General features: G+C 39.4%; 1 protein-coding gene across 1 annotated transcript in view; it reads left to right on the forward strand.

Moving 5' to 3' along the window:
• Positions 1-20,903, forward strand: part of MYH15 (myosin heavy chain 15) — a 153,480-nt gene that overhangs the window by 17,646 nt on the left and 114,931 nt on the right. Inside the window, exons 10-11 of the mRNA XM_030330421.1 lie at positions 8,965-9,068; positions 10,317-10,455. Coding sequence (XP_030186281.1) covers positions 8,965-9,068; positions 10,317-10,455 — 243 coding nt within the window. The remainder of the gene's footprint in view (positions 1-8,964; positions 9,069-10,316; positions 10,456-20,903) is intronic.

Raw genomic sequence — 20,903 nt, forward strand, 5'->3', positions numbered from 1 at the left:
TGAGAGAGAGAGAGAGAGAGAGAGAGAGAGAGAGAGAGAGAGAGAGAGAGAGAGATGTGTGTAAAAATATTAAATAATTTAAGGCCTTCAATGATTAGAAGATTAGAACCACATGAGTGGTATAGACAGGAGGCCAGAAGTGGGAGTCACCACTATGGTGCGTAGTGGACAATGGGAGTTTTATAAAGAAAGGAGGCTTTGGGTTGGAATAGAAAGGATGGGAAGGGGATTTAACCAGAGTGAGTGGAGGATATTTCCTATGGGAACAGTGGGTACAGTGACAGGAAAGGGTAGGGCAAGATCATGCAGCAGAGAGACCCGGTTTACTGAAGGAAAGGATCTGATATAGGAATAGTGGAGATTTTATTCTGATGGTTTCTGAACTCAAGGAGTTGGGAGGGCGTGTGTATGTGCATGCATCTACATGTGTGTTATAGGGGGAGGGTAATAGGAGGTCATGATTTGTTGAAGGCAAGGACAATGAAGCTGGTGTGGTGGGCAAGAGGGATGGAAGGTGGAGATCCTAGACAGAAGTGACTATAGCAACCCTGCTGTGAGATGACAAGGTATTGTTGAAGGCAGTGTCAGTGGGAATGGGAGAAAAGGAAGTGGATTCATAGAGGAATAGACAGGTCTTAGCAATGACTATAGGAATGAGGGAAAGTGAGGAGTCAAAAATCCTCCCAAGTTTTATAATTTGACAAGGATAAAGGTAGTGCCATGAACAGAAATGAAGAAGTAACTTGTGTAGTAAGAGAATGAACTTCATGTATTCATTCAACAAATACTTATTGTAGGATTGCTGTGTGTGCACCAGGCACTGTTGCTTAAGCATGGGTGTTGGAGAAGATATAAGACAGATCTCTGCCCTTGTGAGCTTACATTCTAGTATGGAAGACAAGTAATAAGAAAGTAAACAAAGAAATATATAATTTTAGAGAATGGTAGGTCTAAAAAAAACATAGGATGAAGGGACAGAGTGAATTTGGGCTTGGTGGGGGTATGTGGTTATATTTTAGATAGAATGGTCAGGCAAAATCTCTCTGAGAAGGCAATATTTTCACAGACCATAGTATGAATAAGCAAGCAAGTAGGCTAGATGTCCAGGAATAAAGTTCCAGGAAGAGGGAACAGTAAATGCAAAGACGCTGAGGCAGGAATGCATTTGGTTTACTCTTGAAATAGCAAAATGTCCATTGCAGGTGGTGGAGAGAAGGTAACGAAGGGGGAGATGGGCAGGGCCAGATCAAGCGGCGTCTTACAGGCTTTGGTAGAGTTTATAGTGAATTTTAGGTGCTATGGGAAGTCATTGGATGGGGAAAATGAAAAATTGATTGGATTGCAAAGGTCTTGCCTATGAGGTAAACCACTGAGGACAATGATGCTCCCACAGGAATGGATGTGGGATGAGATAGAAGATCCAGGCGAGCAAATTAATGGAGAACAATCCCCCCAGCCTGTTATCCTAGATTAAGTATACTAATCATACACTTGGCTGTGTTTTGACCACATGGCCTTCAACTTCAAAGAGCTCTTACTGAATGGGGAAATATCTGCAAACTGGAAAATTTGCCACAGGCGCAATTGGTGATATGAAGCAGCAACTATTCTTCTCACTTTCCCTCCACCTAACCTTGAACAGATTTTTTTTTTTAATCTCCCTTTGATTAGCCCTGCCAAATCTAACATTCTTGGCACAAATTTCTATGCTCTACAGGGTATGTGACACAGAGGGTCCAATGTAGGTACCAGCAGTGACTGCAAGGCTTGGGGGAGCTGTTTACTAATAGAACCATCTGAGGGCTCTGGGCTGCTATGGAAAAAGCATGCTTATCTTGAATTCATTGATCTTGTGGAGTCTTTGGGGGCTGCAGAGATTGATTACTGTACAAAGGCTGACATCTGGTGGTCCAAATTGGGTATTGTCAGTCCACTTGTTCTCACCACTGGTCATTCTTTGGGACATTTTAAAATTTGAACTCTTTTTATTCATGTTTGCCAAAGGAGATCTTCAGAAAGATCTCCCGAGAATTGATACAGGAGAACACATCTTATAAACATAAGGATAATGTCCAAATTTCCTAAAATAGAAGTATTTGTCAGTACTACAAAAGAACTGGGTATGGAAAATCAGTCAAGAGGCTGGCCACCCACTGAAGAAGCCTAGGAAATGGGGTGATGTGTTACCCCAAAGTCAGTCCCCAGTTAGTCTCTACATGGTCTGGAACATGCCTTTACTCCCTTTCAGTTTAGGCTGACCCTTGTTCAAGCCATGGCTAAAACTCACTTTCTTAGTCCCTTTAGACACAGCCTCTTGAAATTCCTTAATTCTTAATACCAACTGTATAGATTGGTGCTGCATATACCTTCCTATTTTTTCTTTTCTCCTTTACTATTTTTTTCTATTCATTTATCGTACCCATTCTTGCTATTCAACTAGTGTAGAAACTCTAGGGTGAAAGGTCAGAAACATGACCTTGTCTCTTGGAATCACTAACATTTTGCTTACTGCTCTAAGTGCTCACTTTAGTATGTGGCAGTAAGGCAGTGTGGAAGTTGCCAAGAGGTGCGCCTGATCCGTCTACTAGTGGCCTGAATGCATCTGGGGGAAGAAAGTGTCAGCATCTGGACCTCCTAGTCCGGAGCATATTAAGTTGTACTCCTTTTACCCATTATGTCTCTCTTGAACTAGTCTCATATCTTTACTCCCTTTTCTCCCCACTGGTTGTTAGGAGGAACAAGATGTGTGTGTGGTGGTGGTGCCTGGCCTAACTCTAGAATGCTATTCAAGCTGTAGACTATGTGAATGATTCTTTCTGGAGCTGGGCAATGTACAACCTCTTCAGAGGTACATGGCAGTGTGAGAAATTGGTAATGATGACTTATGTGGCATAGAGGGACTAGCTACAGAACTTTGCGATTTTAAGGTGTTTTTGTTTTTTGTTTTTGTTTTTTTGTCTAATGGTTAGTTTTGCTCCTTTTCATAGTGAACTCAGCTAAATCTTGGAGACCATTCAGCCATGCAAAAAGTAAAATTTAATGTCAAGATGACATGGAAAACAGCCTTGAATGATAAAATACTCACTCTTAAAGGGCTCTCTGAATCTGCTATTGAAGAGAGAGATCTAGAAATGACACCGGCACATTTTGTGGTTGTGAAGCAGTTGACTTTTAGCACCCTCTCGTGCCCCCTGTCTGTGCTCTCTCCAGCCCTCCTGAAAATCTCCCCCATTCTCCACATGCCCACAGCCTGGTCAACAATCTTGTGTGTGGCCCTTTAGTGGCCTAGATAGTCTTCCTGGCCCTAATAAGTTCCTCACAAAAATGTATTCAGTTTGCTTTGTTTCCATTCTCTCTTGGCCATTTCTCTTGGTAGAAATGAAATTAATTAAATAAAGGAATCTCTGTTAACATGATATTCCAAGGTAACTTCAAGCCTCACCCCAATTAAAATTAATTGCTCCTTGAAAACAAATTTTGATAAGCCCCAGGGGGGAAGATGTTTTGAGCTAAAGGCCTTTCAGAGTTCCTCAAACACTCACGCATTTAGTTTGTACATTTTTTAGAGCCACCACTTCATTGTGACTATATCTGCTCCAGATGATTAGGCCAATGCATCAGTCATATTTCTGGTTAGTGAGATAAAGCAAAAGCCCATTAAGTATCCTTTATAACTTCCAGAAGTGTATCTGGAAGCAAGACCCTCCTTCTGTCTATGCAAAGGAGGAAAGGAATTATGATTATAGTTACAAACACAGGTTCGAGTAGGTAGGTGGCTTAGTCTAACAGAAATACTAGAGACTAGGGGCACTTGGGTGGCTCAGTTTGTTGAGCATCCGACTCTTGATTTCAGCTCAGGTCATAATCCCAGGGTCGTGGGATAGAGCCCCACATCAGGCTCTGTGCTGAGCAGGGAGCATGCTTAGGATTCTCTGTCTTCCTCCCTCTCTGCCCCTCCCCCAGCTCTCTCTCTTTCTCTCAAATAAAATTAAAAAAAATACTAAAGACTGTGTTTTAAATTCAATATACTATTAATTGTGTCCTGGGCAAGTCATGGGGCTTTCCAGGTTTCTATTTTCCTATAGTCAACATAGAGAAAATAATGTCAAATATAGCACCTTTGGTCATCACAACCAAAATGAAAATGATTAAAAATGACCTAATAAGTATTAGTGTAGGGGCGCCTGGGTAGCTCAGTCGGTTGAGCGTCTGACTTTGGCTCAGGTCATGATCTCACAGTTCCTGAGTTCGAGCCCCACGTCAGGCTCTGTGCTGATAGCTCAGAGCCTGGAGCATGCTTCAGACTCTGTGTCTCCCTCTCTCTTCTGCCCCTAACCTACTCACATTCTGTCTCTGTCTCTCTCAAAAATAAACATTAAAAAAATTTAATAAGTATGAGTGTAAAATGAAAAGTATATGAATTGTTACAATTCAGAATGGTCTAAAAGGTAATTCTTGGCAAAACAATTTTAGAAGGTAGGTTCTTTTTGGTTTTTGTTTTGTTTTTTTTGGTGTAAATTGAAACATCCAACTGAAACATCCCCCACCCTAAAAAGTGGGTGTGTGATAGCACTGGTTAGGTGTGTGATTCCTGTAGCCTCCCACAGGGAGAGGACCATGTTATTTTTGTATCCTTACCTCCTCCCATATCATACACCTATTCTAGAGAAAGAAGATTAAGTAGATACTTTGATTGGAAAGACATGGAAATGATGTCTGTATTTGGCTGCAAAGGAGGTGAAAGGACAAGATTTTAAGGCCCCTTGGTGTCTGGCCTGGCTACGGCCTTGCATTCACCAGCATAAGGAACCACAGAAGAGGCATAGCTTCAGGGCAGACATGGTAAATACCCTGGATTCGGTTTTCATAGTGTTGGGTTTGAGCTACTTATGGCCATCTGCACTGAAATGTCTAGTAGGAAGTTGGAATTCTAGGTCTGGAACTCAGAAAACATAGGTTCGAGTCATCACTAAAACCACAGATGAGCCTTGCAAGAAGAATATATAGAGATTTTTTGATCTTTAGAGTTATGACAATATTTGACACCACTGATTACCCATTCCTCCTTGAAAATCTCTCCTCTTGGCTTCTAGTACACCACTCTCCCTTGTTCCTCTCCTAAATCTCTGGGTATTTCTTTGTGGGTCTCTCTTTTTCATCTGGCCTGTGACTTTAGAGTGCCCTGGGGCTCAGTTCTTGCATCTATCTTGTGGTGACCTCCTGTAGACTGTTTTTTTTTTTTCTTTCAAGATTTTATTTAAATTCAAGTTAGTTAACATACAGTATAGTATTGAGTTCAGGGGTAGGACCCAGTGATCCATCACTTATATATGAAACCTAGTTCTCATCCCAACAAGTGCCCTTCTTAATGCCCCTCATTCATTTAACCCATTCCCCCACCCTTCTCCCCTCCAGCAACGCTTAGTTTGTACTCTATAGTTAAGAGTCTCTTATGGTTTGCCTCCCTCTCTGTTTTTATTTTAATTTTTATTTCCCTTCCCCTACATTCATCTGTTTTGCTTCTTAAATTCCACAAATGAGTGAAATCATATGGTATTTGTCTTTCTGATTGATTTATTTCATTTAGCATAATACACTAGTTCCATCCACACCATTGCAAATGGCAAGATTTCGTTCTTTTTGATGGCTGAGTAATAGTTCATTGAGTGTGTGTGTGTGTGTGTGTGTGTGTGTGTGTGTGTGTTAGTGTATCAACAGTTGATGGACATTTGGGCTCTTTCTATAATTTGGCTGTTGTTGATAGTGTTTCTATAAACATTGGGGTGCATGTGACCCTTCAAATCAGTATTTTTGTATCCTTTGGATGAATACCTACTAGTGTAAGGTTTGAGGAACCTCCATTCTGTTTTCCATAATGGCTGCACAATAAGCTGACAGTTATAAAGATCGTTTCTATTGGATGATTTCCACAGTTTGGAGTTCAGACTTATCTCCAGTATTTTAGAATCCTCGCTAACTGACCCTTATTTCTCTACTTGGTTTGGAGAAGGACCACATTATATGAATGACATATAATGAAATTTACTTGTGATTTTTTTTTCTATTGTACCACTAGTTTTTGAGGATTTTTCACAGTGTAAAATGACAGAATCATAGATTGCTGTGGTTTAGGCTGTGTATATAGTAAAAACTATGGGTTTTAGATGTTTGAGGGAAATTCCTTTGGAAAAAAGAAAGACATGTAGAAGAACCCATAACAAGGTTAATGGGCATGCCTCAGGGTTTTTGAGATTTCAGTGTGTACATTTCTGTTTAGCTTACACAAGTATAAATCACTTTAAGTGAAAAATATTTTCTGGAAATTTATAAGATGAAATTACATGGTATCTACTCTTTTATTGTCTGGCTTCTTTCACTCTGTGTAATTATTTTGAGAATCTTCCATGCTATAGCATGTATTCATAGTTCATGCATAGGCATCTCAAATTTAATATGCCTGAGACCTGTTCCTGAACCACCCTCCCACACCTGCTGCTACCACAGTGTTTCCCAGGGCTATTGAAGGCAGCTCCACCCTTCCGCTTGACTCACCACAAACCCTTGGAATTACCTTTGATTATCTGTTTCTCCCACCTTATTCTCACTTGTTCCATCTACTTTCAAAAGCCTTCTTACCATCTTTGTTGGTACTGCCCTGATCAAATACCATCACCTCTCTCCTGGATTAGTTAACCATCTCCTGCCTGGTATTCCTGCTGCTTCCACCCTTGCTTCCTCTGTCTTCAATCCAACAGCCATGGTAATAATAATAATAATAATAATAAATAAGATGATGTTACTCCTCTGCTCAAAAAGCTTCAATGGTTTCCTGTCTCATACCGAGCATAAATGCCCAAATCCTCACTCTGGCCTGTAAGCAGCTATCATCTGTCCTCTTGATGCCTCTCGGACCTCAAACCTACTATTTCCCACTTCCTTCATTTTGCCTGTTCCTGACCCACCTTAGCCACTCAAAATGCCAGGCAAACTTCCCCCCTCAGGGCCTTTGCATTTGCTCTTCTCTATCTAGAACATTCTCCCTCATTTATCTCCACGGTTCTCTCCCTCAACTCTTGCAGGTCTTTACTGAAATGTCACCTTATAGAGGCCTTCCCTCATCACTTTCTTGAAAATTGTAACTCTGTATCACCAATACTTTTTTTGTCTTTAAGATTTTATTTTTAAGTACTCTCTACACCCAACGTGGGGCTTAAATTTACAACCCGGAGAGCAAAAGTTGCATGCTCCACCTGACTGAGCCAGCCAGGTGCCCCCATATTGCCAATACTTTTTATTCCCTTTCCCTGCTATTTTTCTCCATGGCACTTATCACCATCTTACATCCCATATGTTTTCATGCATTTTACTTATTCTTAACATTTCTGTCTCTTGTCTCCTCCTATTAGGATATAAACTTCATGAGGGCAGGATTTTTTTTTTTCTTCTCACTGATGTATCTCTAAAACTTACAATGCCTGGCACATAGTTTGAACTCAGCAAATATTTGTTGATATAAAGTGAGGCATGAGAAAGAATATAAAGAGATTCTTGGGAAGTATTAACATTTAAAGGATCTTTGAATCATTCAAGTAAGAATTTAAGGATTATATTTCTATTAAATATACATTAAATACTATAAATACAGTACTTGCCTTCGGCATGATTTCCTTTGGGCTGGTTCAATTTCTTTTTACTTTTTAACTTTCATAAAATAGCTTCTTTGAAGCATTATCGACATAAATGTAAGTGTTGACATATGTATATATGCATGCGACCATCACCGTAATCCAGATAATTCATGTATCCATTCAAAAGTTTTCTCATGATCTTTTGTAATCCCCCCCAACCTGTTCTCACTCCTCTGAGTTTCTCCCTTCCCACCCAGTCCCTTGGCAACTACTAATATGCTTTCTGTCACTATAGATTAGATTACATTTTCTTGAATTTTATAATTTGGAATCACACAGTATATACTCTTTTGCTATCTGGCTTTCACTCAGCATAATTATTTGGAGATTCTTCCATGCCATAGCATACATAGTTCATAGTTCATTCCTTTGTTTGCTGAGTAAGAATCTGTTGTATGGATATCCAACAGTTTGTTAACTCTTGATGGACAGTTGGGTTGTTTCCAAATAAAGCTGCCATGAACATTCACAAAGTGCAATTTGTTTCTGAGATTTGGGGTTCAGGATAGCAGCTTCACTTTGCTGAGTGACAAATACGAAAATCAGATCAGCTCAAAGAAACTTCGTTGGAAGCAAATGTTAGGCATTAAGCAGTGAATGTGATTTGGCCAAGTCAGTCGCTGATGTGCTGCTGACAGCCTGCCTTGGTTTCTGCCTGCATTATGTTTCCTAAGTGAATCATGTCAGGAGTCTTAGACATATCAGAGGTGCAGTGCTGAACACAGAGGCTGATTTATGGATCCCTTGAAAGACAGACTCAGTCTCCCAATAGGAAGGACATCATATGACAGGATTACATTGCTAATGTTTCCTGGGTGCTAACCCCAGGGTCTGCCTGTTTCCCAGCCTTTGAAATTCAGGCCTCTTACACTTATAATTTTACAAAACATTTCTTTGGCCTCCGCCCTCAACCATGTATCTAGGCCAAATTTCTGTTTTCAAAGTTTTGCCAACCCACATTAACTGGGTTTTTTGTTGTTTGTTTGTTTTGTTTTTGTTTTTGTTTTTGTTTTCACACCAATTCAAGCTGCTGCAGTTGAATCTGCTTTTGGATTTGGTCTGCCTGGTCTTCTCTTGGGAGGCATTAACACATGACTGACAAGTTAATAGAGGGCAAAATTTGATTGCAGAGGTTTGGCTGAAGAATATGGATTTTATTTTGGCTTGTTTACAAGTGTGCTATCAGCTGTAAGAATAAACTGTGAATATAGGTCAATTATTTTCTAAAGCCTTGTGTATTTCTCTGACTGTTTAACTGATGGTTTTCCCACTGCAGACATGCTCCTGGTGTCTGGAAATCCCTCTGACTTTCCCTTTTGCTCTCATGGAGTAGTTGCTATGGACAGCTGTGATGATGCTGAAGAATTGCTGGCCACAGATGTAAGGCTTGTTAGTTACCAAAGTCTGGTAATAACAATGAGAAATGAAAGCATTTCAGATCTTCCTTCTGAAGGGTCCAGGAGAAGTGACTTTCCTTCCTCTGGGGGTGGAGTGTGAAAGGAGCCCCTTTAGATCTGTGGCTGTTCAAAGTCTACTAACTGTAAAAGTGCACATTGGTCAGTATGGTAACTTTGGAACATGTGGCAACATGGGTAGATGTTTCAACTCAGTGACACCCACTGTTTTTATTTGGTATATCTTTATAGTCTTTTTTTTTTTTTTTTTTTTTTTTTTTTTTCTATTTGGGGTTGCTACTATGTAGTTGGTTTGGGAAGATTTTTTTTTTTTTTAAATAAAAGATCATAATCACACTGTATATACTACTTGGTATACAGAGTTTGCTTTTTTGATTAATCTTATAAACATTTTCAGTGTTATTACGAACTCTTCATAAACATTTAAATGAATATTTAATATTTTATCATACATTTGTCCTGTACTGTGTTTAGCTATTCTCCTATCATGAGACTCAAAGTTTTTTTGATTTGTTTTCTACTGTGGTAAATGTTTATAGGCAAATGCTTTTTCTGTATATTAGATTCACCTTATGCTAGATTCCCAAAAGTGAACTTACTAGGTAAGGATTATGAATTCTTTATAGTCTCTTGATACATATTCTAAATTAACTACTAGAAAGATTGTACCGATTTCTACCCTGTTGGAGTGTGTGAGAACACACATCTTACCACGTGCAGTGGCTTCTTAAGATTTAGGTCTTCAGTGACATGGCTTTTTCTTTTCTGAAACACTTCCTTTTGCCAGTCTTTGAATAAAGTATGTGTGGAGGAAATGTATAGGAGCCCCCCAAATTAGCAATAGATATAGTGTTACTTTCTGCCATTACAATAGAAGACAAAACCATTTACCTTATATAGCCAGTTAATGATCAATGGCTAGAAGGGAGAAGAGAGGAGCAGGGCATCCAAGGAAAGTTCTAAAACTACTGGAAATTAAACAAGCCTTCCTAATTCTCTTTTAAAGGGATAAGCAGACTGCGGGTGACCAAGTGCCAACAGGCCCGATTTGCATTGCTTTGAACAGAGCTGTCACACCTCGGGCTGTGGCGATCTGTTTCATTCCCTTTGACAGCCTATGGAGTGTAGGGATGTGTGACACACAGCAGGGGTGAGGTGCTTACTGCAGCCATTAGGCAAATGAAGATATGGCCATCTGTTTCTCTTTTTACAGCAGGCCATGGACATCTTGGGCTTCCTTCCTGACGAGAAGTATGGATCTTATAAACTCATTGGAGCCATCCTGCACTTTGGAAACATGAAATTTAAACAGAAACCCAGAGAAGAGCAAGTGGAAGCAGATGGCACAGAAAGTAAGAATTGCTTTGAGGCCGTGGCATATATTCTGTTCAAATCCCTGAGCCCAGCCCTGCTCCCTTTTCCTTGCAGTTACCTTGCCTCTTAGATTTTGAAAACATTGAAACTGATCAGCAATCTCCCTCAATTGTTTCTCCTCAAAATTCTTCTCTTAACCATCATTCTGATTTATAATTCCAATATTTCAGAATGAGAAGCTTTCCTTAATTATTTTTTTTTTTTTAAATTTTTTTTTTCAACGTTTATTTATTTTTGGGACAGAGAGAGACAGAGCATGAACGGGGGAGGGGCAGAGAGAGAGGGAGACACAGCATGGGAAACAGGCTCCAGGCTCTGAGCCATCAGCCCAGAGCCCGACGCGGGGCTCGAACTCACGGACCGCGAGATCGTGACCTGGCTGAAGTCGGACGCTTAACCGACTGCGCCACCCAGGCGCCCCGAAGCTTTCCTTAATTATTGACAATGCTAGTAAATTTGCTAAACTTGGGTACTATAGGATTAACTAGGAGAAAGCCCTTCTGTCAGCACATAGTCTGCTGAGAAAAACAGAGAAAGGAGGAAATTACCAGAAGATGTATTAAATGACATAATGGAGGTGTGAACAAAGACCTTTAGAATTCCCAAAGTAGAGTTTCCATTGGGTTGAGAGTACAATGGCTTCATTTCCCTTTGTTTTATATTCACATTAAAATATCTATATTCTTGGGGCACCTGGGTGGCTCAGTTGGTTAAGCGTCCCGTCTGACTTCAGCTCAGGTCATGATCTTGCGGTTCGTGAGTTCGAGACCCACATCAGGTTCTGTGCTGATAGCTTGGAGCCTGGAGCCAGCTTCAGATTCGGATTTTCTCTCTCTGCCCCTCTCCCCCCACTCTCAAAAATAAATATTAAAAAAAAAACTTTATAGTCTTGCCTGCTTACCAAAAAAATTTGAGGCATCCTCCTTATGAAAAGAAGGAAGCAGGGCACCTGGGTGGCTCAGTTACACGTCCAACTCTTGATTTCAGTTCAGGTCGTGATCTCACAATCAGTGAGACTGAGCCCTGTATGGGGCTCCGACCTGACTGCATGGAGCCTGCTTGGAATTCTCTCTCTCCCTCTCTTTCCTTCTCTCTCTCTCTCTGCCCTTCCCCCACTCATTCACATTCTCTCTCTCTCAAAATAAATGAATAAGCTTTAAAAAAAAAGGGAAGGAAGCATAGTTATTATAATTATTTCATTTAATACTAAAATTCCTGGCTGCTAAAGCAAAAAAGAGAAAGCCCATTCATTCAAATCTTTCAACAAGTAATTTCTTAAAATTTTTTGTTTTCAATTGTGCTAAAATATCCATAACATAAAATTTACCATTTTAACTGTTTTTTTTTTTTAATTTTTTTTTCAACGTTTATTTATTTTTGGGACAGAGAGAGACAGAGCATGAATAGGGGAGGGGCAGAGAGAGAGGGAGACACAGAATCGGAAACAGGCTCCAGGCTCCGAGCCATCAGCCCAGAGCCTGATGCGGGGCTCGAACTCACGGACCGCGAGATCGTGACCTGGCTGAAGTCGGACGCTTAACCGACTGCGCCACCCAGGCGCCCCTCATTTTAACTGTTTTTAAGTATATAGTTCAGTGACGTTAAGTGCATTCACATTGTTGTACAACCATCACCACGCTTCATCTCCAGAACTTTTTTCATCATCTGAAACTGAAATTCTGTACCTATTAATAATTCCCTATTACCCCATTTTCTGAATCCCTGTCAACCATTAATCTATTTTCTGTCTCTATGAATTTGCCTACTCTAGGTATTTAGGTAGGTATTTGTCTTTCTATGTCTGGCTTATTTCACTTAGTATAATGTCTTCAAGATTCATGTTATAGTATATGTCAGAATTTCATTCCTTTTTAAGAAATCAATAATATTCCGTTGTATATATATTTCACATTTTGTTTATCCATTTATCCATTTATCCATTTACAGACACTTGAGTTGCTTCTACCTTTCACTACTATGATTAATGCTACTGCGAACATTGGTGTTTAAATATCCATTCAAGTCCCTGATTTCAATTCTTAAAAAAAAAAAAAAATTGTAATAGCTATCCTAATGGGTATAAAGTAATATCTTCTTGTGGTTTTGATTTGCATTTCCTGATGATTAGGCATGTTGAGTATTTTGTCATGTGTTTATTGGCCATTTGGATATCTTCTCTGGAAAAATAATAATTCAAGTACTTTGCCCATTTTTGAATTGGGTTGTGTGTTTTTTAATCGTTTAATGAATAATTTTTGAGGCCAGTCTGTGCCAGGGGCTGTTTTGGTGCTCAGGATATACCTGTGCACATGAGATCATCCCTGTCCTGACTACCTAGTGTGGGAGATAGACCATTATACATAAGCAGACAAACACACGTGAAGTCGTAATGAAAAAAATAAAGCAGAGTAGAAGAATAAAGCATAATTGGGATTTGAAGGCTCTTGTAGATAGTCAGGAAATCCCCTCAGGAAAGAGAACACTTGAGCACAGATGAGAATGAAGTGAAGGAATGTGATCTGATGCTTGTGTAAACATCTTATGTTAACATATTAAAATGTGCTTTTGTGACATCTTATTTTGTTGCTTTTGTTGTTGTTGTGTTTTTGTTTTTTGGTTTTGTTTTGTTTTTGCTTTTTACACTCTTTGAAACAGGTTTTTTGAAGAATTGTTCTCATTATGAAAGCTAGGCATACTTATTTATCATAAAATACATACAAGAAAATGATGTACATAATATCCTCCAATCTCCCCAGTGGTTCCTTCTCAAAGTCTTTGCTGGACTGTCCTCATCTTTCCCACTTGTAAATGCTATAGAGATGCTGGGCTTGATCCTTGAATCTTTTCTGATTTCTTAGGTGGTCATCTCAAATTCAACCTGTGTAGAATTAAATTCGTCATCTCACCCCGCCCCTGCTCTTCATTTCTCTTCATTTCTCAGTTTTTAGTAAATGTCAACTGGATTCTCTCAGTTGCCCTAACACTTAGCATCATCGTGAACTCCTTTGTCTCTGCCTTGCTGTATCTACCTTTAAATATGTATAAAACTCATAACTACTTACACACCATGACCATGTCTACTGTTAGCATCTAGCCCGAGGCATCATTTCTTACAAGATTATTGAAATAGCTTCTTTATTGGTCTCCCTGTCTTCACTCTTGTCTCATGACTGATAGGTCTGCACAGAACAGCCAATGGTGACTCTTTCATAGTGTAAGTCCATTCATGCCCTCTCCTTGCTCTAGACTCACTAATAGCTCCCATGTTACTTAAGCCCCAAGTTCCCTTCATAGCCTCATCCTCTGTGATACCTCTAAATCTCTCTAATCCCACCTCCTACTGTGATACTGTGACTTTTTTTGATATTGTGATTTTTAATAAAATATTACATTTTTTATTAACTTTTTATTAAACTCAAGTTTCTGGCACAGAGTTCTTAAAACTTTTGGAATTTTCTAAGTGATGAGAGCAATAAAGGTGCTTTTGTTATGTTAATGAGTCGACTTTTGGACTGTAACTAAGGATGGGAGCTGGTCACCATTGGAACTAACCAGGTGGTTAGAGAGATGGAACTTTCAGTCCCACCTCCAACAGGGGAGAGGAGAGAGGCTAAAGATTTAGTTCCATCACAATGACCAATGATTTAATTAGTCATGTCCATGTAGTGAAGCCTCCATAAAAACCCAAAAGGACAGGTTTAGAGAGCTTCTGGGTTGGTGAACATATGGAGATTTGGGAAGACAGTGTGTGTTTAGGGCATGGAAGCTTTGTACTCTTTTTCTATACCTTGCCCTATGCATCTATTCCATCTGGCTATTCCTGAGTGATTTGTTTTTATAATGAATTATTGATATAGTAAGTAATATATTTCCTTGAATTCTGTGAACCCCTAGCAAATTAATTGAACCTGAGGAGAGGGTCATTGGAACCACGGATCTACAGCCTGAGTCGGTAGCCCAAGAGACAACCTGGATTTGTCATTGTCATCTGAAGTGGAGGAGGGGGAGAATAGTCTCATGGAACTGAACCCATGCAATCTGATGCTATCTTCAGGTAGAATTGAGTTGAATTATAGGACACCCAGCATAGAACACCCAGCTGGTGTCACAGAATTGCTTGGTGTGGAATCATCACCACCCCCACTACCAACCTATGTCCCCGAAATAGGGTACAGAAACTTCATCTACCATTTCCCCTTCTGTCATTCCCTTCATTCAGCCCTACTGGTCTGTTGGCTCTTCTTAGAGCATAGGAGCTCCTTGTTTCAGGACTTTTTCATGACTTCTCCTTCCATCGGGAGCTCTTTTTTCCTAGGCATCCTCATGGCTTACTCCCTCATTTTATTAAGGTGTCTTCTTCAGTGGTGACTTCCCTGACCACTCCCGCTGCCTCCTGATCACTCTCTTTCTCCTTAACCTGAATATTTTCCTTCATGTCATTCATACAGCTATTTTTTATTGACCAACAGGGACTTAATTTGGTATGTTCAGTGCTGTGTTTCTGGGTTTTAAAAAAGTGCCTGGCACATGATTATTTGTTTAAAAAATCCTACTTACGCAGGGACAATCACTGCTAATGCCAGAGGACACATCTTTCCTGTGTTTTTATAGTTGAATATGCACAGAGAACTTTTTTAAACAAAATATATATGTTCATGCTTTTCATGTTTCATTCTAGAGTTTTTCACTAAATTATATGTGAACATCTTCCGTATTTTCTGCAATAACTTTTTAGATGGTTATAAGGTGTCCCATGTATGGATAATTGGTTTAAATATTTCTTATTGAATAATTTATTTCCAGATTTTTACCATCATGAACAAAATTTTGGTGAACACCCTTACAAATTCAAAGATATATATATAATTTTCTCAGAATAAACTTCTAAAAGTAAATTTTTCTCTCAAGCTGCCCTATGTTTTGCCATTTATATTCCTATTAGCAGCTTTGAGAGTAACTTTCTCACTGTGTTCACTAACATTAACAGTTCTTTCTCTTGCCGAATAGCCAAGTTTTGTTTTTTATTTAAATATTAATAAAGTTAATTTTTGTGTGTTCTGACGCATTTGCATCATTTCTTTTTCAGATTTTTATTTCCATCCTTAGCCCACTTTTAAATTGAGCACATTTTGGGGGTGTGTGGGTGGTTCCGTCAGTTGGGCATCCAACTCTTTTTTTTTTTTTTTTTTAATGTTTATTTTTCTTTTTGACAGAGACGGAGACAGAGCATGAGCGGGGGAGGGGCAAAGAGGGAGGGAGATACAGAATCAGAAGCAGGCTCCAGGCTCTGAGCTGTCAGCACAGGGCCCGACGCCGGGCTTGAACTCACAGAGTGTGAGATCATGACCTGAGCCGAAGTCAGACGCTCAACCGACTGAGCCACCCAGGCACCCCTACAACTCTTGATTTCAGCTCAGGTTGTGATCTCCCAATTTGTGACATGGAGCCCCATGTCAGGCTCTGCCCTGACAGCATGGAACCTGCTTGGGATGCTCTCTCTCTCTGTCTTTCTCTCCGTCTCTCTTTCTCTCTTCCCCTCCCCAGCTCATGCTCTCTCTCTCAACATAAAAAATAAACATTAAAAAAAACTGAACATTTTTGTTGGAAACAATCGACTTTCTCACTGATTTCTTAGGGCTCTTAATCTATTAAGCGTTGGTGATTTTTTCCCCCAATTAACCATAGAGGGAGGATTGAAGGAACTGGACAGATGGACAAGAGGGTGGAAAGAGAGAAGGCACCTAAACTGAAGGGGGCATTCTTGCCTTTGCGTCTTTCTTGAGTGCCAACCCCACATTCCTAACTTCCTATGGCATAATCACCTGGTATCCTAAACTGTGTGGCTAAAACTCATTGTATTCTCGTCTCCTCCCACGAGACCTCTTCCTATTGACTTCTCTATTTGTATTCATGCTCTGCTCTTCTCTCCACTTCTCAGGTCAGAACCTCTTAGTCAAGTTTCTCAGTCTTTTTTTTTCCCTTTCTTATTACCAGTTTAGACCATCAGCACTTTGCATGTTGGCATCTTGCGGTGGGTTCACTTTCTTTCTACTCTTCCTGCTCTGGTCTGTCTTGCACACCTGCACAAAATTAATCATTGTGAAGCCTGACTCTATGCCATTGCTTTGCTAAAAGTCCCTTTACTGTTTCTCCATTATTTAATGAATACCTTATAGTGAGTGGCATCAGATGTCTTCTGTGACCAGAAATCACCCGCTTTTCTGTTTATTGCTCACTCCCTGACTTTGTGGTCCAGTTTGACCAGGCATGCTCTGGCCTGCTGCAGTGCCTGTAAGTCATGCTGATCTGTCTCAGGTATTCTTGTTCACCTGTATTTGCCTATTATTATTTTAAAAAATTTTTTTAATGTTTATTTATTTTTGAGAGAGAAACAGAGCACAAGTGAGTGAGGGGCAGACAGAGAGGGAAACACAAAATCCAAAGCAGGCTTCAGGCTGTCAGCACAGAGCCCAATGCAGGCCTTGAACTCATGAACGGTGAGATCATGACCTGAACCAAAGTTGGACACTTAACCAACTGAGCCACCCAGGTGCTCCTCCTGTATTTGCCTATTAAACCATTCTCATCTTTCAAGGCTCAGATCAAATACTATTTCTTTTTGAAATCTTCCTTGGTCAGATAGTCCTAAGGGATTCCTTCCTCTTTCAAACTTTCCTAATAATCAGTTTCTTTGTCTTTGATAAGAAGTTGTTTTACTGACTTGTTATTTTTTTCTGGTTTATTTACTTTCATGGATTATAAACTCCTTGATGCCCAAAATTTTTTGTCTTGTTTATCTCTCTTGCTACAGCATCTAGCACTTAGGCCTTGCACATAGTAAGTGCTTAGTAAACTTTATTCAATAATAATAGCGAAATGTGAACAGCTCAGAAATCATATTAGAACCCTACTTGAAAGGCTAACAATTAAATGTAATTCTTCTAACCCCTCTTTACATTAGCCAGGATTGACAAAACTGGATTTTGTTCCTTTCTTTATATCTGGTTGTTTACATATGGGACTGAACTGGGATGAAATTGTAAAGTTGGAAAAGATTGCCTTTGGTTTTTCTCTACCCTCTTACTTGTTTTCAGGTAAAGCCAGACTTTGTTCTACCTTCTTGACTTCAAAACGTACTTACTAAACCTGGTTACCATTCTTCAGAGAATATTTTTCCAATTTGGCTGCACATTGGACTCACCGGCGAGCTTTGAAATTTCTGAAGCTCAGCCCTCACCCAGACCAAAGAAAACTAATCATGGGTATAAGTATAGGCATCATTGTCTTTTTTACAACTTACCAGGTGACCCCACTGTGCAGCCAAGTTTGAGGACCACTATAATATGGACTGTGTTCTCAAATCTTCATGTATGTCAGAAGCACCTGGGGAACATGATAAAAACAGGTCCAGACCCAACCACCTTCAGCAAGCTCAGTCCTTTGTACCTTTATGAGCTCTCCGGGGTATTTTGATTCATGCCAATGTGTGAGAACACCTGCTCTAGCTAAACATTGCCTCTCCCAGGTAAGACCAGACAGCCTAATTAAAAATCCCTGGGTTTATTCACAAGGTCCTGGGGCATGATAGTGGGAATTTCATAAAGCCTCTTTTCAGAACATATCAGTTTACATGATGAAAATGTGTTTACAGACCTTGCTTTGTTCATAATATCATTTCCTGACTGATGGATATTTATTCATAGATTTAAACTATTTTCATCTTGGTTGTGAAACTTTTAGTGCAAATGAAGTCACTTATTTTTTAGAGCAAGATGACAAGTACTGTTTTCTGTATAAACAAAACAAAACACAACGAAAAACTGAAGAATGTGTAATATCCACCTGTAGGATAAATGCAAGGTATACCACTTCTCTGTCTGTAGACACTTGACTGTCTCTGGAGTGGGTGGCAAATAATTCTGTAATGTTGGATGCTATTTCTGTTAGAGCTTAAGGTGGGATACTGTACAGAGAATTTGAGTTTCCTTTGTTCATGGATAAAAATAGACTCAAAAGACTGTCCTTAACACTGGAAAAAGGAGGTATGAGTTTGAGACTATTATTACCTGTATTGTCCATCTGAATGCTTCCAAAGCTCAGAAAACTGAACTCCTTTTTTTTTTTTTTGAACAGATATTGTAGGAACTGTTCATTTTTCACATTGTCAGTTAGAATTCATTTCCATTCAGATTCATCAGGCACATTACATTTCTCTTTTTTAAAATATTTTTTAGTTCTAGGTCATGTGCTCTTTAAAGTTTCTTCCAGTGCAAAAAGGCTAGGATTCTGATCCATCGGATTCTCAACTTGAAATAATCATGCTTTTGTCTCCAAATATGGCACTCTTAGCAGGGATATCTCAGCATAGGATGAGCACGTCTGCTCTACTTTTGATTTCCCATTTATTTCCCCAAATAGGCTTTGCATTTTGAAAGGTTTCATAGCAACTGAGTACCTGGGCCATTATCTCTGACATAGAGTAGGTGTGTAGCCTGTAGAAATGTATGTATAATATATATTGATCTTAGTTAACAGGAAAATAAATATTTCAAGCTTTTTAATCCTTTGTGAAAGTTTCAAAGGCCCACAAAAGGAAATGGATATAGTTAATACAAGTGACATACAGTTCTCTAATTGTTTTTTGTTTTTACTTTACTCCCCATTTGTGGTTATTGCTCAAGAAATTTTTTTACTCCTTAGTGAAGTAATGAAAGACTGCATTTTCACCTCTTGTAAGACATTATTTCATAAAGTGACTACATCAGATATACTAGCATATCTCAGAATTCATATAAAAATGTAAGGTATAGCAGAGGGGTTAGATGAGCAAAATATTCCTTTGGCTTGACAACTAAAGAAATCTATAATTGGAGTGTGCTTATAACTTTTTGCCTGTGGCATTCTTTTGTACTGTCATTTTTTAACACATGATGTGATACGTGTTTATTCTTTCTTCCCCACTTTCCTTAGAAAATGGAAGCACTGATTTAGAATAATGCCAATTGTGTGGGTTGTAAGTATATTTGTTGGGCAGCAGAGGGCACTATGGAGCAAACAGAGACGGTAGGAAAAGAAAGGTTTTGTTTTGTTTTTCATTTTTTTTAATGTTTATTTATTTTTGAGAGAGAGACAGAGCGCGAGTGGGGGGAGGGACAGAGAGAGATGGAGACACGGAATCTGAAGCAGCCTCCAGGCTCTGATCTGTCAGCACAGTACACGGGGCTCAAACACATAAACAATAAGATCATGACCTGAGCCAAAGTCGGATGCTTAACCCACTGAGCCACCCAGGCGGCCCAAAAAGAAATGTTTTTGATAAATTCAAGTATCCTGGCTTATGTTGATTATTGGCGGTTGTCTTGAATTATCAAATTACATGCCCAAGTCCCTGTTTCATTGAAAGAACCTACACATGCATATGTAGATAGGGAAAATAGGCAAATAATAAAGATGAGATTTTTCCTGTGTGTCAAGTATTTTGTTTTAGAAGAGGGCCAGGATGAAGAAATAGATTTCTTTTTACAACTGAGGTGTAATTCACATACCATAAAATTCACTCATTTAAAGTATACAGCTCAGTGAGTTTTATCATACTCACAAGATTGTGTAATTATTACCACTATCTAATTCCAGAGCATTCAATTACTTCAAAGAGCCCTATTCTACACCTGAAACTAATATTACACTGTGTGTTAACTAACTGGAATTTAAATAAAAATGTGAGGAAAAAAACAGGAAAAGAATCCTGTACCCATTGGTACTTACTCCCTATTCCCTTCTCCCCCTAGCAACCACAGGGGCTACTTTCTGTTCTTTGGATTTGCCTGTTCTGGACGGTTCATATGATTGGAATCACACAATGCGTGGCCTTTTGTTCTGGCTTCTTTCACTTAGCATAACGTTTTCTTTTTTTTTTTAATTTTTTTTTTTCAACGTTTATTTATTTTTGGGACAGCGAGAGACAGAGCATGAATGGGGGAGGGGCAGAGAGAGAGGGAGACACAGAATCGGAAACAGGCTCCAGGCTCTGAGCCATCAGCCCAGAGCCCGACGCGGGGGCTCGAACTCACGGACCGCGAGATCGTGACCTGGCTGAAGTCGGACGCTTAACCGACTGCGCCACCCAGGCGCCCCTAGCATAACGTTTTCAAGTTTGCCATATTGAAGCGTGCTTCAATACTTCATTCCTTTTTTATAGCAGAAAAAGTTTCCATTGTATTTATATACAGAATTTTGTTTATTCGTTGGTTGATGGACATTTAGGTTTTTTCCACTTTTGACCGTTATGAATAATATTGCTAGAAAGATTTGTGTGCAATTTTTGGTGTGAACATATGTCTTCACCTCTATTAGGTATATACCCACCAGTAGAATTTCTGGTTCCTAGATTAACTCTATTGAATTTTTCAGTAGCTCTCAAACTGTT

This window comes from Lynx canadensis, chromosome C2 (assembly GCF_007474595.2).
Source record: "Lynx canadensis isolate LIC74 chromosome C2, mLynCan4.pri.v2, whole genome shotgun sequence".
Taxonomy (NCBI): domain Eukaryota; kingdom Metazoa; phylum Chordata; class Mammalia; order Carnivora; family Felidae; genus Lynx; species Lynx canadensis.